Below are 23,990 nucleotides of genomic sequence, written 5' to 3'. Positions count from 1 at the left end.
TCTAGTCGAGTATTCCTCTACGTCCTCCCAGCTCCAACTCACCTGGACAAGGGAGTGCAGTCCCTTTTATTAAGGACCTGGAAGTATTTCCAGTGCCAGGGCCACTGTCCGAAGAAAGTACTTCCGGGTCATACATAAGTCCCATTTTAGGGAGCATATCTCCCGACAGCGCCCCCCCCTTGCGACACCCATGGTCCCCAGCAGGGTTGTCTGTTGGACTACATCTCCCAGCATTCCCTACTGGTTCTCAAATGTGTGCTGATACAGAGACACAGGGCTGCTGCCATCTCCTGTTCTGGAGGAATAAAAAGTCCCCCACAATATCTTCCACTTCCGGTTTACTGTCTGTCTTTCTCCTCCGGCCATCACTTCCAGGTTTGGTTCGTTTTTTCTCTTGTTTGGGATGTCCATCTGTCTGCTCAGTGCCTTGCATCTGGGTAAAGAGCCTTCCCCTTCTCTGGTTGGGATCCCCGTCCAGCCCATGTGGCATTTACAGCGTTTAATATGCAGTACACATTTAATATGTTTGGTTTTTTCTTTATTTTCACGAAAGACAGACATTCTCTTTAATTGTTTTTTTCATAGACCAAGCAACCACAACAGCAACTTTGAATTTCTCTGAAGAGTCCAACCCAGACATTTACATGAAATGAGAAGGTGAAACATGACAACTCTGAATACTCTTTTAGCTCGTGAATGCAACAAAAGTACATATTTGCAGATTAATTTTCCTAGTGCTGACACATAGGTTATAAGCAGAACCAGAGGTTGTATTGAAATGCATTCATTAATTAGGACAACTGACTTCAACTGACAATGAGTGCAAAAGAGTACATTGAGGAGTAGCAAATTCAGGAACTTGAGTGTTGTTTGGAGGCACTTTAAGAAGAGGCTTTGGTCAGTAAGAAGGGAAAAGTGGAAGAGAATCCATGCATAGGAAAGAAGTTTGAGAAGACCATGGAATTCAGAATGGAAAGATTCTAACAGGATAATGTTTTAGGTGGTGAATAAGTTCATTTGAAGCAAGTTATTTGAGGCACGAAACATAAAATTGAAAACAGATAGTGGACAGAAGAGATGTATCCTTTATGTGTTGTGCAAGGAAAAACATCTACTATGTACCAGATCCACAGTGCAAATAATTTTTCATGAATGAAAGAGTATGTTGGAAGCATATGAGAAGGTAGAAGACAGCTAGGGAGAGAACTAGGAAGAGAATAGAAACAGGACAAACTGACAATTGATTGCACAGTAGAAAGAGATTATCAGAGGACACCAATGTTAGGATGAACACAGAGACAAAATTACAGCAAAGTAAACTATATCACAGTTTGTGTAACTTAAAAGGATTCAATCAATAGTTTTAAACAAGATGCTCAGGTCATATGGTATCTTGATAATGAAGTAAAATAGTAACTATATCTTTGCATAGCAAGTGCTTTGTTACATTGTACAATAGGTGGCAAGACCATTTATATAATGAGACCATATGAAATGATTTTTGCTGCAGAATTGCTTGACTGTTCCGTTCAAATTAAAACACTGTCAGACTTTTGATCAGTTACCATTGTACATCCTGAATGGTATTTCCTAGTTTAGTGAAAACAATTATAGCTTCCTATCCACATAATGAATATAGATCAGCTGGTTGAATGCACCAGGCAACGAAGTGTACACACACTATAGTTGTCACAGTGTGATATTATTTGGTTATTACTATACAAATTGCACATTAGTTGATCTGCAACAGATCACCGAGAGTTAACAGTATTATCAGCTCAATTTTTAAACATAAAACAGTTTGCTTGTATGAAACAAAGTAATAAAATACTCATAATTAAGATGTTTTATATTGTTAAAATACCTTGATTGTAACCAAAAAAGTATTGTACACACTTGCACTTGCAAGCTATTCAGTTTATACTGTGTGTGTATATTTTTAAAGCTGGAAATAGCTTATTAAAGAATACCTGTAGAGCATTCTTTTAGAAGTACATGCAGAATATGGTGTGTGTCCTACGTTGTATAAATGGAATTTGCACACTGTAGCGCAATGACACAGTGCCAGAGAAGATACCAAATAAATTCCCTTTTGTGCATCCCTGGATTAAAGAGCTTGTGCTACATCTGCAGATTAAGGAAATTAAACCTCTTTCACTTTAAACAGATTATACTAAAGATCCTAATCAAGGTTTTTAAATTGTCACATGACTCAATTAAGTCAGTCAGTCAGTCATTTTCCAACCCGCTCTATCCTAACACAGGGTCATGGGGGTCTGCTGGAGCCAATCCCAGCCAACACAGAGCACAAGGCAGGAACAAATCCTGGGCAGGGCGCCAGCAAACCACAGTGAATCAATTAAGTGCACTATTAAAAACTAAAGGAAAGTGATTGCAAGACAGCTAACAAGAAAGGCAGCTTCATACAAAGGGTCATGTGAATCTGAAATAATCCTGGTGGATAAGTCTGGTGGCTGAAGCAAAGATCGTGGCATTTTTTTGTTTGGTGGGATAGCTTAGCTATTATACGTAACTATCCAAAGAGCAAAATCATCTTCTTTGTTCTGTAAAATCTCCCTTTTCTTTTAAGTGACCACATATTGAAAAAAAAACAAGCTTCACAGAATAAGTTATAACATATTAGTTCACAATATGAATTGCTTTTAGACTGGTTATTTTCCCATTTATATTGGTCAAAAACCTCTTACAACAACAACAACATTTATTTATATAGCACATTTTCATACAAAAAGTAGCTCAAAGTGCTTTACATAATGAAGAAAAGAAAAATAAAAGACAAAATAAGAAATTAAAACAAGACAACATTAGTTAACATAGAAAAGGAGTAAGGTCCGATGGCCAGGGTGGACAGAAAAAACAAAAAAAAAAACTCCAGAAAGCTGGAGAAAAAATTAAAATCTGCAGGGGTTCCAGGCCACGAGACCGCCCAGTCCCCACTGGGCATTCTACCTAACATAAATGAAATAGTCCTCTTTGTAGTTAGGGTTCTCACGGAGTCACTTGATGCTGATGGTCATACAGACTTCTGGCTTTTAATCCATCCATCATTTTTGGAACATCATGGTGCTTTGGGTAGATGGTGGTGGCTTGCACCACCACCAAAAGGACACCGGAAAAGGAAACAGAAGAGAGAGTAGGGGTTAGTACAGATTTTAGAGCCACCATGAATAGTTATTATAATGAATTGGATATACAGAGTATCAGGATTTAAATTACAGTAAAGTTATGAGAAGGCCATGTTAAAGTAATGTGTTTTCAGCAGTTTTTTGAAGTGCTCCACTGTATTAGCCTGGCGAATTCCTACTGGCAGGCTATTCCAGATTTTCGGTGCATAACAGCAGAAGGCCGCCTCACCACTTCTTTTAAGTTTTGCTCTTGGAATTCTAAGGAGACACTCAGTTGAGGATCTGAGGTTACGATTTGGAATATAAGACGTCAGACATTCCGATATATAAGATGGGGCGAGATTATTTAAGGCTTTATAAACCATAAGCAGAATTTTAAAGTCAATCCTGAATGACACAGGTAACCAGTGTAGTGACATCAAAACTGGAGAGATGTACTCGGATTTTCTTTTCCTGGTTAGGATTCTAGCAGCTGCATTCTGCACTAGTTGCAAACGATTTATGTCTTTTTTGGGTAGTCCTGAGGGGAGTGCGTTACAGTAATCTAGTCGACTGAAAACAAACACATGAACTAATTTCTCAGCATCTTTCAATGATATAAGAGGTCTAACTTTTGCTATGTTTCTTAAGTGAAAAAATGCTGTCCTATTGATCTGATTAATATGCGATTTAAAATTTAGATTACAGTCAACAGTTACCCCTAAGCTTTTTACCTCCGTTTTGACTTTTAATCCTAATGCATCCATTTTATTTCTAATAGCCTCATTGTATCCAAGTATCTTAGTGTCTACGTATTATGATGCAACAAATTTTCGTTTATTACATTGCAGACTTTATTATGAAAATTTTTCTTTCCATTATTCTGTGCTTAGTTTATCTCTCTTTTTCTTTATAGATCACCAGCAGTCTTGACATGGAAGCAGTGACTTTTAAGAAACTTGTGAAGGGCCATGCTTACTCACTGACTGGGGCAGAGGAGGTCAGGAACAGTAATTTTTTTTTATAAGTAAAACAAAATCACTGCGATATTACTTCTCATTTCTATTTTTATTTTTTATTTATTTATTTATTTTTACAATTTCAGGTATCATGCAGAGGCTTGCCAACAAAATTAGTTCGAATCCGCAATCCTTGGGGAGAAGTGGAGTGGACAGGAGCTTGGAGTGACAAGTATGTAGTAGGAGAATGATGTAGCATGTTAGGTATTTATGGTTACAATAAGAAGTGAAGCAAATCTACAACTTTTATTGGCTGAGTAAATTACAATATGCAAGCTTTCGAGGCAGCTCAGGCCCCCTCTTCAGGCAAGGTGTAATACAGGAATTGGATTCATTTTTATATACACAATAGGAAAGAAACTTGATTCTAATATCCTTACGTGAGACATCTTTAGTGTCAAATATTAACAGACTTTTCCAACCTAAGATTCATTTAGCAAGAGAGAAGTATATCCTTGCCTAATGAAATCTCTCCTCAGCTCCTGCAATTGTTTATCCTGGCCTGTCAAGTCTGAGCAGATATGATTGTAGCGTATTTCTTGGCTGAAAAAGATGGATCTCCTTATACGTTTTGGGTGGAAGCTGTCACTTATCAGGTATTTCCGCCTGTTGGTTTGCAAACTATAATTGAACTTTCTTACACAGACAGGCTTGTTGAGTTTGAAATGCGATTCTGCGTAATATAATTTTGAAAGAAATGGTAAAATTATATATATAGTTGCTTCATATGCTAAAGTAAATTATGATTCTTTAGAACAGTATTATCTGGAGATGCAGTAAGTACTTGTGACAGAGTTACATATGGGAAATTGATATAAGGAGAGTTGCCAGACATATAACACTCCATTAATGATCAGGATTATAGTTTTACTTAAGTCTTATAGAACTTTGTCCAGAACTGGAATACTAGAACCGACTTCAGAGTGGTGTTCATTGGGTGACTTACTTAGCCTGGCTGGGCTATATCTGGAAAAAAAAATGGATGTAGCTGCCATTTGGGTTCACCACCCAGAAGGCAAAGGGTCAGGTTTGGGTTTTTAGGTAGCCGCAAGAGTGGAATAGATCCAGGCATACTAAATCTTAGCAGTGGAACTTGGCTCTAGGGACATTAAAAATCACCTCTGCTTACAAAATTTGCTTTGTAACTAAAGGATAAACAAACTATACTGCCTTTACCTCACTACTAGCATGTAGATTTATCTTGCTCAATTGCAAGAATTCCACCCCTCCTCTTTTAAGTCAGTGGGTAACTGATGTTCTGTATTATTTGAAATTGGGATAAAATCAAATTCTTACTTAGAGGATCTGTTCAAAACTTTTTAAAAATATGGCAGGATCTAATCAATAACATTTTAGAATAAGCTTTTATATTGGGGAAAAGGATACTCTTCCTTCCTTGCTGCTTTTAAATATTTGCTGTTTGTTGTTGGCTCTCCTCTCTTTCTCTTGGGTAGAGGTTGAATTTTGGTTTGTTAAATTTGACTTTATTATATGGAATATTATTTGGTTCAAATAAAATAAAAATAAAAAAATATATAAAAAAAAAGAGATTGCCAAAGTGAGGCTTCTGCGTAGGGTTACTCAGCTCATTCTCTGTCTCAGTGATAGGGTGAGTAGATCAGCAATAGAGAATAACTGAATCCTTTCCAAATCAAGAGAAGCCAGTTAAGATGGTTTGGGCATATAGGTGGAATACCCAAGGGTTCCTGCTATAGGTTTACCAGGCATGGTCCCTGGCACTGGGACAGAAACAGAATATTCTAGTTTGATTGTTTTCTTGACTGTCTAGGAATAAGGTACCCTGGTTTGTTATCTCAGTGTGTTGTCATCATTCCTTTCAATAGGAAAAGCCTAGTGTAAATAATAATTTTTTAAACCTGATTTTTTCTTGATGATCTTACAAAAGTGAGGTTCTCCTCAGAAGGACTGCTAAGTGTAAACCTGAACAAGTAAACCTGGGGTTCAGAATGAATACAAAGACATCTTGATGCAAAAGCAATTATTAGTATTGTGTTTTAAATGTCACGGTACAAATCTTTAATCATATTCTGCAGAGTATTTCTAACTGTTGATCTGGATGCAGAAAAAAGCCACAGGAGTCTGGTTAAAAGGAATAATTGGCAGCTTTAGTAAAATATTGATTCTGTTATTGAACAGGATTTAATATATGGATGTAAAACACTTACACTGAATTCAAAACGCATTCGGGCTCCTTCACTTTCTGAACACATTATTGTGTTGTAGATTAGTTTTAAATTGACAAAATTAATTGGATGGTATAGGCAAGTGATGAGCAGTGGCTGGTTTTTACTCGTGTTTGGAATTCTGCCCAAAGAGTTCTATTTTTGTCCTATCAGACCAACAAATCCTTTTCCTCATGCTGTCAGAGTCCAGGCAGGCAGTGACATGCCTTTTACTCATGCATGGCTTCTGTCTAGCCACTCTACCATAAATGCCTGATTGATGAAATGCTACCTTGAATGTCATCGTTTTCAAACAGATTCTCTAGTTTCAGCAGAGGACTTCTGAAATTCTTTTAGAGTGATCATTGGGTGCTTGGTCACCTCCCTGGCCATGGCCCTTCTTGCCCAGTTACTCAGTTTGGCTGGATGAAAGCCCTGGTTGTTCCAAACGTATTCTGTTTCACAATTTTTGAGTACTCCTGGAAACACTCAGAGGTTATGAAGTGTTTTTACATCCTTGTCCTGCTCGATGCCTCACCACAACTTAATTGCATAGACTTACAGAGAGTTCCCTAGATGTCATGACTTGTTTTTTGTCCTGACATGCAGCATGAATTGTGGGATCTTATATACACAGGTACATGTGTGCCTTTCTAAACGATGTCCAATCAATTCAATTTTCCATAGATGGATTCCTTTCAAGTTCTAAACACATCTCAAGAATAATTAAAGCAAACGGTATGCACCTCACTGTAGTTTGGAGTGCCCAGTGAAGATTGAATATTTCTATAAAAGAGAGATTTCACTTTTTGATTTTTAATAAATAAAGACTTTTTTTAAACATGTTTTTACTTTGTCATTATGGGTTATTGAGTGTAGATTGGTTGGCAAAAGTGTCAGTTTATCCATTTTAAAATTAAATTTACAACATACTATAATGTGTAGTAAGTGATGGGGTCTGAATACTTTCTAAATTCACCATATGTGCTTATTAGTAGAGCTTATGTCATCATGGGATTTTGTCTGAGTACTTTGATTTTCCTTCCACATTACAAAAAACATGCTTGTTGGATTGATTGACATCTCTAAATTGGTCCAGTATCAGAGAAATTGGTCGTCCAGAAGTATGCACAATGATGGCTTGATGTTCAGTACTTCTGGAATAGGTTCCAGCTCTTACGGCCCTTAACAGGATTAATTGGGTTCGATGATGGATGAGTGAAAGAATGGTTGAATTCAGTTCCTGGCCTGGTTACTGTCTATCAAAACAAAATTAGTTACTCTAGGTATTGCCTGATGAGTGGGAGTTTGAGAAATCCACTTACAATTTAACTTTCTTTAATAATAAGTCCACTATAAAAATGCAAAGATCAGTGAAAAACTATTAACAGCACAGCCATACAATTAAAAAGAGAGGTGTTGCATCACATTAGAATCTTTTACAAAATGTTTACCACTTAAGATAATTAGAGGCTGGCAACCCATCTAAAGCTGGTTCCTGCTTTGTTCCTCATTATCCCTTTGTATCTGAATTAGGAAGTGAATGGAAGGAGAAGTTGGGAGCATGTCCTGATAGTGTGTTGCTGCAGTCACCACACAATGAACCACCTGGATTGGGACACAAGTGCAGCGGGTGACACATCAGCACCACACTGGAACAGTGCGAGGTTTTTTTTTTTTTACTGTGGCTAGAGTGCCAATCCTACCACCAAGCCCCAAGCTTTCCCTGTAAGTTGGAGGACCTGCTTGCAAGGCTGGATGCATATTAACGTCATACCCAGGATGAAGCAATTGCAAGTTAAAGGCCTTGCTCAAGAGCCCAATGGAATCACTTCTGGCGTTTACAGGATTCAAACCGGCAACCTTCCGATTGCTGGTGCAGATCCTCAGCCTCTGAGCCACCACTCTGCCCTGTATCTGAATTGTACCTAAATTAGGAAGTAAATGGAAAGACGGATGATAAAAGCAATAACACCTCTACCTTATAAATAGTTGTTTAAGCCTTATACGAATACTGGTGATTTGAAATACCACAATATGTGCACAGTTTCAGGCACTGTAGTAGTAATATTAGTAGTAGGAGTACCGTTGCCACGTTTCTAGAGTACAGAGAAATTTTTACTTGCATATCCAATCAACATTGGAAACACCTACAAAACACCACTCCCCAGTGCCACAATGAAAAAGAAGGTATTAAAATATAGGTTACATTTTATAAGAAAAACATACTTTGTCATAATGGGCAATTCACTGGTTAACTGTTTATTTCTGATTATAATCTTTACATAGTGGTCTCTTTCTTTCAGTTCTTCTGATTGGTCTTCAGTTGATCCAGCATTTAGAAATAAATGGCAAATTCGGAAGGAAGATGGTGAATTCTGGTATGTGTGCCTCAAAACTTAGTGAATTCAACTTGTAATTGTATTGGTTTGTCAGTTATAATATACTGTACATGTGTAATTATATCTCTTTCCAGGATGTCTTTTAAAGATTTTCTCCGTGAGTTCACACGTTTAGAAATATGCAACCTGACACCTGATGCTCTAAAATCAGTCCGGATTAGAAAATGGAACACCTGCCTATATGATGGTAGCTGGAGGAGAGGAAGCACTGCAGGAGGTTGCCGCAACTATCCAGGTGAATTACTTAGTTCTGAAATTGCTTTTTTCGCTTGCAGGTATATTTATTGCCCAATAATATATTGTGTTCTGCAAACCTTCATGACAATTTCTCCAAACATTCCAGTTACATTTTCACTTTAATGTTTTATGTTGGCTTCTCTTCATACTCTGCTATATGTTGAGACTAATCTTTTGACTACTGGTTATTGTATATTGAATTAAAGCAATAGCTGAAACTGTATTCTGTTGGTATACAGTCTTAGACTCATATATATGTGCTGGTACTCTGACATAACACTTGTTTTGTTATACTTGTACCTTTTGTGAAAGTGTTTATCTGATATTTGGACTTCAGGCTTCACACATTATACACTTCATGTCTACATTTTGTCAGTTATCACTAAAACGTGAAAAACGTTTCTGTTTTAACAGTGTGTTTACATAAATTGTTGTAGACACGGAACACACATGAAATGTATGTATTCCAAATGACGATATGTTATTTACCCTCTACAACTCCAGGCACTTCACTCCAAGATAAACACTGCGCACTGAGAACCTTCTTTGCGAATTGAGCTGTGGCAGTGGGTGGGGGGATGGGATAGCAGGCTGCTTGCTGCTTGTGCTGATTGACACATTTACAACACAAAAGATGCTGATGGAGAGATGCACAGGAATTTAAGGTGGTCTGGGATTACGAGTTTATTTCATAGGCTTCGGGAATTCTAATGTTAAGTAAGTAAACTTATTATTAATTGGAGTGGAGATGTTTTTCATGTTTTATCACATGGAGATGGGTAGGTCATAGGTTTTACAAAAGCAGTTAATAGAATCATGTAGGACTATGGCATATTGAAACTCATCCTTGTTAGCAATATTTTAACCCATTCTTTAAGTTCTAAAAGCAAAGGCATTATACTGTTTAGCAGTACTGTATGTGTTGTGTATTTTACTTTTATTTATTATTAATGTGGAATAACAATTGTTTTTTTATGTACTCTATACTACCTTCTGAGATGTGCTTTGTAGAAATATATAAATTTACTTAGGTTTGCCTCTTATTTAAAAAATCAAAGATGCGTGAATTAGTAAATTCACCTTGTTGAATTGTTTAACATAATGTAACATTGCCACACTCATGTAACCTTAGTAGCACCAGGTGCAAGGCAAGGAATAACCCTTGTCCTAGGGTGCTAGTCCATAACAGGTCTTGAATAATTTTGTGACTCAATATTGCTGTCTTTTTTCGTGAAATTAAGTTCTTCACTCAACATGTGAATTTTAGATCTGTCAAGTAGGAAGCATACTTGTGTCACTGTGGTTGCCTTTTAAGTCGCTTTAACAATGTGTCGCTGTAATTCATCCATCCATCCATCCATTCTCTTCTGCTTATCTGAGGTCGCTGTAATTCAGTTTTATCTTAAGGCATATATCCATTTTCGGAAATGGACAGTTCGCTACAAGGTTGCACTCCGCTAGATACTAAGCAGTAGTGAGAAACGTAAAAAATAAACACACTGTCTTTTACTAGGCCAGTTTAGAGCACCAGCTCAAAAAGAACAGAATGGGTTTGGTGAGAAAATGAGTCCCCAGTATTCATACAATGTGGGATTGTATTAATATTTTAACACAAATCTCTGCATTTTTTTTAAGTTATTGAGTAAGGCTAAAATGTGACTGATGTGAAAGCTGTTTTCAGCTTGATTCTGAATTAATTTAGGTTGCAAGGCTTGAACAAAAACTGTTGTATTTAATGATTTAGGCAAAGCTAAACATTTGTGGCAAAAACAGCTCTGCTAAGATTCACAAGTTCTGTAAACTGGAATCCTACTAATGCTATATTCTCTGACTAACTTTTTAAGTTCATAAAATAAAAATATAAGTAAATGTGATAGGTGTTTTCTTTATTATATCTATAGCTACATTCTGGATCAACCCACAATTCAAGATAGCTCTGACTGAGTCTGATAATGATGATGGTCAGTCAGGATGCAGCTTCCTTATTGCATTAATGCAGAAAAACAAACGGCGATTAAGGAAAGAGGGGGAAGACATGGAGACAATTGGATTTGCTATCTATGAGGTAAATTACATGTTTTATTCTTTCCCCCATCCAGTAGCTGAAAGAGGTGAGATTGAAGAGACAAGATGAGGATAATGGAAAAAGATGCTGATAATTTTACCTGTTATCTGTTCAGTTTACATCAAATGGCTACTCCATAACATTTATCAAACAATGCTTACATAGGAGATGCCTGACCTCCCATTCTATCTGGTATAGTCTTTCATATCACTGTGGTGTATCAGAAACCACAGCATGTAACCTCTCCAGATCAGGCATTAAAGTAGTGCATGCACTGGGAAACACTCTGCAGACAGTTCTTTTTAATGCCGAAAGCAAGAAATATGCAGTTGAGACACAAAGTGCAGTATACAGTATACCATGAGTGCATGCCCAGCTGTATATATGGGACAAACATCTAAAATACTCGCAACATGAAGCAAGAACATCGCAATACTGTCAGAAGAAAGAACCACGTCTTTGATATATGCACATACCAATTCAACTGGACACATATTTAACTGGGACACGGTGCAAATAAGGTTCAGGGCAAATACTAAGAGTGCCAGAGAGCTGTCTGCACCGTTGCTATCAAATGAAAATGCCATTAATAGACCCTTGGACATAAACCTAGCATATGCAGGCTTAAAAAGAAGAACATCCAAATAATAAGAAAGACATTAAGACCTGATACAGTATATTAATGCCTCCGTACACGTCAACCTTTTACAGATCTATTGTGGTTTGTCTGTGTTTGTATGCGTTCATTTCTTTCTCTTTATCATCAAGCATTTGTTCTGGTAGGGCAAAATAAGTTATATATCACAAAAACTAATCATGAAATTTTTTGCAAATCAATAGGCCGAGTCCTATGACTAAACAGAGCACACTGCAAGAAATCCTGGATAAATTAAAGCATTTCTAAAGCAGTTGTTGTTGAAGGATATGGAAATAAGTCCTGAACCATACAGGACAACAAACAATATGCCTAGTGCCTGAAACAACGCAAATACAATGCAGTTTGTTTGAGAAAGATCATACGTTTTTTCAAAAGTTCTTCTTATGCATAGTTTTCCACAGAGACACAGACACATATACAGGCACAGTGGGCTTGAGACTTGGGGACTGTTTTTCTCATACAGATGTGAGCAACACTGGAGCACCACAAGAAACAGTCTTGTCTCCTTTTCTCTTTACTTTGTACATCTCAGACTATAAATAGTATAAATATAAATAACCAGGCCATGTCACTTGCAGAAATGAGGGGATGAGACAGAGTATCGAAGCCAGGTACACAAGATAGTTTCTTGATGCAAAGAGAATTGTCTGAATCTTAACATCATCAAAGGAACTGGTTATTGACTTTCACACCAAAGAGCCTCTGTTTTCATGGTGTACTACTACAAGTACTTGGGGGTCCACATTAGTGACAGATTGGACTGGTGTCAGAACACAGAGGAGCTACAGTATATAGGAAATGGCAGAGCAGGCTCTTTTTCCTTAGGAGACTGCATCCTTCACATCTTCTATAACTCTCTAACGGCCAGTGCCGGTAACATCACATCAAGGAAGGCCCACCAAATCAACAAGCTAATTAAAAGGGCAAGCTCAGTTATAGGACACACACTGGACCCTCTGGAAGTAGCAGCAAAGGAGAAATTTTAAACAAAACTTTGTTCCATTATGAACAATTCTATAAATTTTCTCTGAAACACTAACACTGAATACTTTCAGCCAACAAATTATTCAACAAATTAAAAGGAACGCTACTAGGGCTCCTTTATACCAACAGCAATACATCTGCATAGTGCATTACTGTGACTGTGGCAGCCACTTTTCTTTGTTTTAAATTTTTTTCCTTTATTGTCATTCCAGTGTGTGTTCAGACCAAAGTGTGTGCGTGTGCATTTATTTATTTACTGACGTATCTATCTATTTTGGTTCTTCTTTATTTAAAGAGCTTCTGTAAAAAGTAGCAGTACCCCAATCAGGTTTTTTTAAGGCTGATACCGACCACCGATCTCATGTTTCTTGATTGGCAGATTCTGATACTGATTCCGATATATATACAGTGGAACCTCTAGATACGAGTTTAATTCGTTCCAGAACTGAGCTTGTATAGCGAATTTCTCGTTATCTAGAACAAACTTCCCCATTGAAAATAATGGAAATCCAGTTAATCCGTTCTGCACCCCAAATATATTAACATAAAAATCAATTTTCCTAATAAATAACACTGATAAATTATATATACTGTAGTCTACCTTTAATAAATAACACTGGTAAATAATATAACTGATTATTAAAAGAATCAAAACAGGTGTCCAAAGTGCAGTAGAGCATTCAATAAATCTTTAAATAAATAATCCTTAAAACAGTTGTGAAGTGGAGGTTTAAAATACACAAGAATAACAATCCTTTAACACGAGGTTAAAACGTCAACAAGAAGCAGTCTTTAAAAACAGATGACAATCCCCGGTGCTTCTTCTCTGTTAGCGTCTCACCTATTTCTCCCATGCGGGCTCTAAAACAGGCGAGACACTCTTAATGCAGCTGACCTTCTCTACACCGTCCTGCTTCAGCTGTTTGGCTCGCCTGTTCAGCTACACGCGAGCCTGCACTTGCCTGCCTGCCTGCCTGCCTTCTCTCTCTCTCTCTCTCTCTCTCTCTCTCTCTCTCTCTCTCTCTCTCTCTCTCTCTCTCTCTCTCTTACTTTTTCTCCCCCTTAACCTGCTCGCGCTTCTCTATATATGCGGGGAGGACATGGCAGCTGCAGCCCATCAGCCACAGGAACAATCATGGATGTGGGCAGTTTCCCACCTGTGCACTTAAGTGAGAAACGCAGACACCGCAGATCGCGGCTCGCAACTGCTACCACGCCCCCTTGCTAAGCCGCGAGCTATACCCACAGCCTGGCTCGTGGCTCGTTACGCGAACCAATGCTCGTATTTAGAGCTGAATTTTTCGCTCATACTTTCCTCGTATTTTGAATTTCTCGTATACAGAGGTGCTCGTATCTCGAGGTTCCACTGTATATATTTTTTTTTTCCTTTATCCCTTTAAAAACGTTTTACACTAATCTCCTGCATTACCAGACAAATAGAAGTCTTATGTCATATATTAAAGTGTATTTTTATAATTAAATTATAGACCACAGGTGTTAACTGTTCCTTTTTTATTAACAAAATGAAATTTTGTAGGCTTATTGTTCAGTGACCTTAAAACACTAAAATAAATAAAATTTCCTTAAAATACATACTTTAACTAATAAAATATGTACAAAAATATTTATCTATAATACATATGACATAAAAGGAAATAAAATGATCATAATTACAAGCTGTCATATTGTTTAGTTTTTCTGTAATGTACCTATCTAAAGCAAGGCTTAATTAAAAAAAAAATTATTGTGAAGGATGGCTGGCGTCCTTACCCAGCCGGGATGCCCTTAGGATAGCAGGACAGGGGGAGACGGGTTACACAGGGCTTAATCTCCCCTAGGATGCTAGATGGTAGCAAGCCCGGCCTTGGATCTTCACGTGGGTGCCTGCATGGCATGTCAGGTATTGTAGTCCTGAGGGACAGCCCTGTTGGGTCCTGTGGGAGCCACCATGGGGAGCTGCAGGATTGCAGAGTCCCTATATTGTGATATTTCCACCTCACCTAGATGGGCTTATAGACCACATGTGTGGAAGCTGGAAAGCACTTCTGGGGTGGCTAAAATAAAAGGAGCTGCTTGCCTCATATCCTAGAGCCAGAGTTGGGAGGAGGTGGACGAAGCTTGTGGAGAGGCGCGGAGGAGGCAGCAACCAGGAGAAGACAGAGAGGAGACAAAGAATTGCTGTATTGTGCTTGTGCATACATGTGTACAGTTAATTGATACTGGCAATTAAATGCTACTTAAATGATACATGCATTTATATATTTTAATCATTTTAATTCATTAATTGCACTACAGCTTTTTGCTGTTAAAATATACATTTACTATATTTATACAGGTGTGTTTTTTCACTTTATCAGCTAGACATTCATAATTATTGAGGTGTAATTATAAAATATGGATTACCATTTTAATTATGTAGTAATTATTTTTTTACCAGGAGGACTGTTTCACCTAGGCTATACTGTATATGTATATAATATTTATATAACAGGATTCATAATAGGCACCTACAGTAAATGATCATTCTAAAACTTTTCATAATGGAAACACACTTTGCTTGCAAAATAAATTTAAAAAATGAAAGAAAAATATGTATTTATCCAAAACCTGCATCAATGTCAAAGTTAAGATGAACAAATAAGATAAAGATCAAACTTACTAAAATACAAACAGTATAAAAACAAAAGTAAAACTATGAATCTGCACTTGAAGAAAATAAAAAACAAGGGTGTTTAATGTAAAGACTGCCTCTGTGAAGCCAAGTACATTGTATCCCAGGATCTGGAAGCTTACTTGTGAAGTTATCAAGTAGTTGACCTGTTCAGCGACTAAAGTCAAGCGAGAGCAGCAGTCCAGACACAGGGAATAATTTGTAGCTAAAGTAAAGTATATCTATTTACCTTGAATTAACATGTGACACAATGCGGTGACACTTGTACACATTAAAAGAAACGGTTGTAACACAGTGGTGATGGATCATACAGACCACATTCAATGTTGGTCAAAAACCGCAAACACATTTAACATGAGTGGAAATGCAAAAGTGTTTTCTCTCCACATACAACAATCAAGTCAGAGGAAAAAACATAAGAATCTTGTATTGTGGTGGCAGCACTCTGGTAAGTTGTGAAACGTGGCCAGCCTTGACACCTACAGTATGCAGCTTTAAAAAGTGAGAAGAGTGGTAGCAGTGGCATGTGTAAAGTTGAGCTACCATCTTCTTCATGAGGCTATCACATATTTGGTACCATGCTAAAACACTAAAGATCTTTATGGCAGCTTAGCTATTTTTGTTTCATGGTGTTCTTTGCATGTTAAGTGCTTAGTAATGTTTTAATTGATAAAATAAGAAAATATAATTTTATGCATTAGCAGCTTATTTTATTGTGTGTTACAGAACATAATGATGGTTTGGTGCACTATCCCTGTGACATATGAGGGGATAGCAGACAGATTGTAAAAGCACATTTGTAGATAGTTGAGTTATATAGTTATTACATCCTGTCTTGTCTTGGTAGCAGAAGACTTTTATACTTGGCAACTTCTGTTTGTAATGTTTCTAGCTGTCCTGGTTGCAGCTATTTATACCCAAAGGTTTATTTCTTGCCTATTTCTTCACTCTAATAATTGGTACGGGCATCCCAAACTGATTCTGGCGTGGCTAGTCTTCCCTCTATAAAATAGGGCACTTTTATTTATTTATTTATTTATTTTCTGAGCATCATAGTTGTTGGTTTACAAAATACAAACAGTACTCAGCAGTGGTAACACGCTTAAGTCGTACAGTGGCACTGCTGTTGCTTTAATCCCAAATATTTCTTCTGATTATTAAAACCCTTTTTTTTCCCTTGACCCTTCATATAACTATATGCAATGTGAACACCTTTTTATATTTTTGTTTCCTATAAGCTGAAGCTGGTAAGTGCATAAGAGAATCAATTGTGTTAAAAAATTAAAATGAAGATTTCAGCTTTTGCTGAGGCATTGCAATTTTACAGAAAGTATACTGTATTAAATCATATGCAAATGTACAGAGGTAAACATTTGTAGTTTACAGAGATGACAAAGTGTACTCATTTAGAATCCCAGCAATTACAGTGGCACATTTTGAGTACCTGGCATAAATTTCTGCTTGCCTGTTTTAGAACTGAGTATTTTCCTGCTTTTCGTCCTTGAAAGGAAATTTAATGTTTTCTTCCATGTTGATTTAAAGGATTTTCTAAGTTGCTCCTCAGTGTTTTCATTTTTCCTTTTTATATGTTTTATGAACTTATACAATTTTGTAACTGGACAATGCCATTTCAATTAATATGCATGCAATTACAAATACTGTACTTTGTAAATAGCTATTTAACATAGTGGCCAAGTTGTGCAATAATTTTTTTTTCATTTTTTTTTCCCTTCTTTGCATAGGTCCCTGATGAGGTAGGTTTAAGTTTCTGAAGTTTTTGTTTTGAACGTTTTGTACACATTTGTAACTTTGTTTGAATTTTTGAAAAATATATGTCCAATAAAAATGTAATACATTCTTCTTCTTCTTCTTTCGGCTGCTCCCGTTAGGAGTTGCCACAGCAGATCATTTTTCTCCATATCTTCCTGTCCTCTGCATCTTGCTCTGTTACATCCCTCTCTCTCTCCACATCCATAAACCTTCTCTTAGGCCTTCCTCTTTTCCTCTTGCCTGGCAGCTCTATCCTTAACATCCTTTTCCCAATATACCTAGCATCTCTTCTCTGCATATGTCCAAACCAATGCAATCTTGTCTCTCTAGCTTTGTCTCCAAACTGTTCAACTTCAGCTGACCCTCTAATGTACTCATTTCTAATCCTATCCATCCTGGTCACACACAATGCAAATCTTAGCATCTTTAACTTTTTGGTCATTGCCACCATCTCCAACCCATATAAGATAGCTGGTTTCACTGCTGACCTTCCCTTTAACTCTTGCTGATACCCGCCTATCATAAATCACTCCTGACACTCTTCTCCACCCAATCCACCCTGCCTGCACTCTCTTTTTCGCCTCTCTTCCACAATCCCTGTTACACTGTATTGTTGATCCCAAGTATTTAAACTCATTCACCTTCACCAACTCTACTCCCTGCATCCTCACCATTCCACTGACCTCCCTCTCATTTACACACATGTATTCTGTCCTATTGACCTTCATTCCTATCCTCTCTAGAACATATCTCCACCTCTCCAGGGTCTCCTCAACCTGTTCCCTACTCTCGAAACAGATCACAATGTCATCTGCAAACGTCATAGTCCATGGGGACTCCTATCTAATCTCATCTGTCAACCTGTCCATCACCATTGCAAATAAGAACAGTCGCAGAGCTGATCCCTGATGTAAACCTCCAAGTTGAATGCATCGGTCACTCCTACTGCAGACCTACCCACTGTCACACTTCCCTCATACATATCCTGTACAACTCTTACATACTTTTCTGCCTCTCCCGACTTCCTCATACAATACCACAACTCCTCTCGAGTTGTCATATGCTTTCTCCAGGTCGACAAAGACGCAATGCAACTCCTTCTGGCCTTCTCGGTACTTCTCCATCAACACCCTCAGAGCAAACATTGCATCTGTGGTGCTCTTTCCTGGCATGAAACCATACTACTGCACAATAATCATCACCTCTTTTCTTAACAGAGCTTCCACTAATCTTTCCTATAGCTTCATGCTGTGGCTCATCAATTATCCCCCTATAGTTAGTACTGCTCTGCACATCCCCCTTGTTCTTAAAAATTTCACTCCTCAGGCATCCTCCCACTTTCCAAGATTCCATTAAACAATCTGGTTAAAAACTCCATTGCCATCTCTCCTAAACACCTCCATGCTTCCACAGGTACAGTATGTCATCTGGACCAACAGCCTTTCCATTCTTCATCCTCTTCATAGCTGTCCTTGCTTCCTCCTTGCTAATCCATTGCACTTCCTGATTCACTATTGCCACATCATATAACCTTCCCTCTCTCTCTCTCTCATTCTCTTCATTAATCAGCCTCTCAAAGTACTATTTCCATCTGCTCAACACCCTCTCCTCACTTGTGAGTATGTTTCCATGCTTATTTTTTATCACACTAAACTTCTGCACATCTTTCCCAGCTCGGTCCCTCAGTCAAGCCAGTCAGTACAGGTCCTATTCTCCCTCCTTAGTGTCCAGCCTCTCATACAACTCATCATATGCCTTTTCTTTAGCCTTTGCCACCTCTCTCTTCACCTTACGCCTTTTCACCTTGTACTCCTGCCTACTTTCTGCATATCTCTGACTATCCCACTTATTCTTCGCCATCCTCTTCCACTGTATACTCTCCTGTGCTTCCCCATTCTACCAACAGGTTTCCTTTTTCTCCTTCCTCTGTCCAGATGTCATTCCAAGCACCCTTTTCGGTTACCCTTAGTACTAAACACCTTAAATTTCCTAAAGTTGTTCACCATTCAGATAAAGCAATTCTGTGCCTAGCAAACTGATATAGATTGGTTTAGTATAAATGTTTTGTACAATGATGGGGGTGGTTGTTGAGGAGGTATTTGATCTAGACCGCTAACTAAAGGTCTGGACTGATGCGAGGCCTGTTAGCTATGGTGTATGGTATGGTATATACTGCTTATAGCATATAACAAGATATGACTTTGACTTTTACAACTTACAGTTTTCACAAGTGAGATATTATCAGCTCTGTCAGTGTGTTTGTATTATTTATCAGAGAATATTTTTTTTATTTTTATTTTGTTCAGTTACTTGTCCTATAATAGATAAGAGATAACCATAATTCTGGCCAAGTTCATGCATATATGTACTGGAAATGAACTTTGAAATTATTGAGTGTAATTCTAATTGTCCTGACAGGAACTCCTGTATAAAAGATAATTTGATACCTGTTTTGATTCCCGCTAGTAACTAGAGTATTCCTGGGACTTGTTACAGTCATACTATATTACTTCAAATGAGCATCTGTATTTAAAAATGACATTCAAAATACAGTACTTTCCGTAAGGCTCATTTCAGAATTTGAGGGCCCACATGTCGCAACAGCTAAAAACATATTGTAGCAAATACTAGTAAATTATATTCTCTTAGAAATGTTCTTTATTTTAATTTCTGTAATGTCAGTCTGGTTTCTGTTTTATCTCACTGATGGCTACATTGACACAGTAAATTTCAAACATGTATCATTTCTCTCATTTGTCACTCACAGTTTGTTGGTCAATCAGGAGTTCATCTGAAACGTGAATTCTTCTTGACTCATGGATCCCGAGCTCGGTCTGAACTCTTTATCAATCTGAGAGAAGTCAGCTCTCGATTCAGGTTACCTCGTGGAGAATACATTATTGTTCCCTCTACTTTTGAGCCACATAAGGAAAGTGATTTTGTGTTAAGGGTGTTCTCTGAAAAACCAGCAGATGCACAGTAAGTCTAACGAGAGTGGTTTAATGGAGTCAAATCTGTGCTTTTTTGTGGTATTTTTATTTCTTCATGTGACATTTTTATGAGAAAAAAGGGTACTAAAAATTGATTCATTATAAAAGACTGTCAGAGTGTCTTTTGCATTCAGTAAAGTTAAAAAAAGATTAAAAGTGCAGAAAAAATGGTGTGATTCAATTAAATGTATTTTGTATAGCACTCTTCGATGAGTGCAGGCACAGTGCTATAACAATTTTACAGGTAAAAAAACAAATTATAGACTTTGCAAATTACTAAATGTACACACATAAAAATGAAGATTATTTTTATCATACACTAAAACTAAGCAATTTGAAAACTGAATAATATAAAAGGATCTTAACAACACCCATCAATAAGTGTTATTAAAAGTCCAGTCAACAGCACCCCCTGAGAAAATAAACCTCGAAGGGGTTTCTGTGGTCAGTTATAGTGCAAATGTAACATCATAGCCAAAGCAAAACATAGTCACAGTTCTAAAGACCTGGACCAACTGGCTGTCCACATTCTGCAGTATAATATAAATTTATGCTAACCAGTTTGAAAGAAGAAAAAATCATTTAATAAGTTTTATATGATTTCCTGTATATATTGTGTCTTTCTCAAGGGTAGCAAAACAGCTTAGAAGTAGAGCCGTGGCACAAAGTGCTGATGCAATGATACTGAGAAGAGAAATAGATTAAAATGGTGTCAAAAACCTTTCATAATTTTTGTGATACTTATATTTTTTACAAATATATCATAAACAGCTAATCAGCAGCTTTAATCAGTTTATACTAGCTCAAAGTAGTGAGTCTTTCACCTGAATTTAAAAGCTGAGGCAGAAGGGGCATCTTTTACATATGTAGGCAGATCATTCCACTGCTTTGGGATTCTGTAGCTAAGTTTGATCCCCCACTGTTTTATTGATTCTTGGAATCTTTAGTAGATTGGCAGCTTTACGTTTTAATGTGTGTTATTTGTTTGTTTATATGTAGTGATAAGATAAGTAAGTAGCACAGTATATGTAAGAAGTAGTAATTTGACATAAGTCTTAAGCTTAAGTTGAAGCCACTGCAATTCTTAAGAATTGTAGTTATGTGGTCATAATATCTAGTCATGCTGCATTAGCATTTTGAATTATCTGAATCTGTATGTAGTATAGTTTGAACAGTCTATAAATGGAAAACAGCTATCAATCTGGCTAAAAGAGGTTCTGGTAAACCATTAGGCGACACAGAAGCAGAAGGCAAGGCTTTACCCAAGCTGTTCTCAATAAGGGTGGAAACAAGCTGACCCGCTCTAAAGATGTAGCCAAACGGTGGAAAGAACACTTTGAGGAGCTCTTGAACATGCCTTCTGTGGAGGAGGCAGAGCCAGAAGCTGATAGGGGAGAAATGCCTAATACCCTGAGAAAGGTAACTGAAGTAGTTAAGCCTATCCACCCAGGAATGCTGAAGGCTTTGGACTTTGTTGGGTTGTCATGGCTGACATGCCTTTTCAGTGTTGTGTGGTTGTTGGGAGCAGTTCCTCTAGAATGGCAGACCAGGGTTTGGGTGGCCATAGAATTGTGCCTTTGCTTTTTGCAGATGACATGGTCCTGCTGGCTTCATCGGGCTGTAAACTCCAGCATAGATTGGGACGATTTGCGACCATGTGTGAATCTCCAAGGATGATGATCAGCACCTGCAAATCTGAGGCCATGGTCCTCATTAGGAAAAAGGTGGACTATCCTCTCTGAGTGGGAGGCAAGTTGCTGCCTCAAGTGGAAGAGTTTAAGTACCTTGGGGTCTTGTTCAGGAGTTAGGGGAAAAAAGGATTTACCAGTCGATCTACGTCCCAACCTCAACTATGGTCATGAGCATGGGTTAATGACCAAAAGGACAAGCGGCTAAAATTAGCTTTCTCCTGAGGATTGCTGGGCTGTCTCGTACAGATAGGGTGTGAAGCATAGACATCAGGGAGAGTCTTGGAGTAAAGCAGCTGACCCTCCACATCAAAAGGAGCCAACCATTGTGGTTTGGGAATATGATACAAATGCCTCCCTGTAGGGGTTTTATGTGCACGACCAGCTTGGAGGAGAATCTGGGAAGATTATATCTCCCATGTGGCCTGGGAATGCTTTAGGATCCCACAATATGAGCTGGCGAGTGTGTCTGGGAAAAAGGCATATGAGCCTCACTACTAAGACTGTTGCCCCCATGACCCAGTCTTGGATAAGCAGAGGAAAATGAATGAATGAATGAGCCTGTGAATAACACATAGTAGTAGTAAGGCATGACTTAATTTCTTTGTATTCTCCTTATTTAAAAAACAATTTAATTTTCTAATATATTTAAGTGAAAAAATAAGTTTTAGATAGTGTTTATAGTTTGTATTTTAAAAGGAAGAGTCTGTCCTTGTCTTGGGGTTGCAAGGCTGTTCAATGATCATCTAGTGAGCACAGCCCTGCTAACACCAGAACAACACATACGGATCACCTGGATGAGTACTGTCATAGATAACTCCTAAGCAGCTTGCTGACTCATTAAAACTAACGTTTAGACTTATTGAGTTAAACGGTAGTTTGAATATTGTATCATTACCCTGGTAAATAACATTTCCGTTTTTTGTATATTGAGAGCAAGTGGTTATCATCCATCCACTCTTTTATTTCACTGACACAATTAATTAAGGACACTAGATAATAGAAATGTTATTAGATCTGAATTAAAAGTATAGCTGAGAAAGTAAATGTTACATTTTCTAATAATATTTTCCAGTAGAAGCTTATAATGTGAAACTAGTAAAGGTCTGAGTACTGAGCCTCTCGAACACGCATACAGTTTGTAGCTCCTAAAGATAATGACAGAGTGCTATCTTGTCATTTACATAAATACAGAAATCAATTTAATCAATAATAATAATAGTCATTCTTTGCATTTATATAGTGCTTTTCTCACTACTCAAAGCGCTCAGCAATTGCAGGTTAAGGGCCTTGCTTAAGGGCCCAACAGAGCAGAGTCCCTTTTGGCATTTACGGGATTCGAACCGGCAACCTTCCGATTGCCAGCGCAGATCCCTAGCCTCAGAGCCACCACTCCGCCCTATATGAACTAAAGCACACAAATATGGTGCCTGTGTAACAGAATAGAGTGGTCAGTGGAGTCACAGGCTGCCCTTAAATCTAACAACGTAATTACTGAAGCATTTCCTTTATCAGAAGATAATAAAATGTTATTTTCAACACAAATGACATTTTCCTACTGTGACTTGTGCGTACGCCAGATTTAAATGTATTGTGTCAAGTAAATTCTAATGTGTAAGATGAGAATGAAGATCTATAATTTTTAAGTATGTGTGGGTCTAGCTCTGATTTTCATTTATTTACTTTTTTAAAACAGTGGTCTGATAACAGACAATTTGAATATATTTGGAACTGTGCCATCCTTAAGGGTCTTGGTAATGCTACGAATAGACCCTGCTAGGATAGTGATTGAGTTTTCACTAGTTTTGTTGGGACTGGATTTAATGGACAGGCAGTAGGGTAATTATAGTAGTTAATGTTGTGATGTTCTGTTCTCATTTCAAGTTAAATTTACTAAGGTGATGTGTGCAAGGAGAAGACAGGGTTTGACTGTGTTATTTTTTAGTTTGTGAGGTAACATTGAAATCTGTGACCTCTTACTATAAATTTTAACATTAGAGAACTTTATAAAGTATGTTCAGCTAAGGTTTGTAGGTATTTTGCTGGCAGTTCAGAGGTCTCCTTTGTCAGATTAGCAACTGTTCTGAACAGACCATTATGATTACTTTTTTATCTATTTGTCTATTATTGATGTAAGCAGTTTCTTAATACAGTAAATATGTTTATATTCTGTACAATTGTGAATAATACTGTGCTGT

General features: G+C 37.6%; 1 protein-coding gene and 1 non-coding gene across 2 annotated transcripts in view; both read left to right on the top strand.

The window, feature by feature from the left end:
• LOC114657626 (calpain-1 catalytic subunit-like) overlaps positions 1 to 23,990 on the top strand; it is a 115,336-nt gene that overhangs the window by 67,867 nt on the left and 23,479 nt on the right. Inside the window, exons 7-13 of the mRNA XM_051930899.1 lie at positions 4,042 to 4,125; positions 4,231 to 4,316; positions 8,634 to 8,708; positions 8,804 to 8,964; positions 10,868 to 11,031; positions 17,087 to 17,098; positions 19,882 to 20,093. Of these exons, the coding sequence (XP_051786859.1) occupies positions 4,042 to 4,125; positions 4,231 to 4,316; positions 8,634 to 8,708; positions 8,804 to 8,964; positions 10,868 to 11,031; positions 17,087 to 17,098; positions 19,882 to 20,093 (794 nt within the window). The remainder of the gene's footprint in view (positions 1 to 4,041; positions 4,126 to 4,230; positions 4,317 to 8,633; positions 8,709 to 8,803; positions 8,965 to 10,867; positions 11,032 to 17,086; positions 17,099 to 19,881; positions 20,094 to 23,990) is intronic.
• Positions 22,498 to 22,686, top strand: LOC114641371 (U4atac minor spliceosomal RNA). Its single transcript, XR_003714316.1, has one exon. It is a non-coding gene; the product is annotated as a U4atac minor spliceosomal RNA (small nuclear RNA).

The sequence above is a fragment of the Erpetoichthys calabaricus genome, chromosome 1 (genome assembly GCF_900747795.2).
Source record: "Erpetoichthys calabaricus chromosome 1, fErpCal1.3, whole genome shotgun sequence".
NCBI classification, from domain to species: Eukaryota; Metazoa; Chordata; class Cladistia; order Polypteriformes; family Polypteridae; genus Erpetoichthys; species Erpetoichthys calabaricus.
The sequence above is the reverse complement of the archived record's forward strand: the minus strand, read 5'-3'. Positions and strand labels throughout refer to the sequence as shown.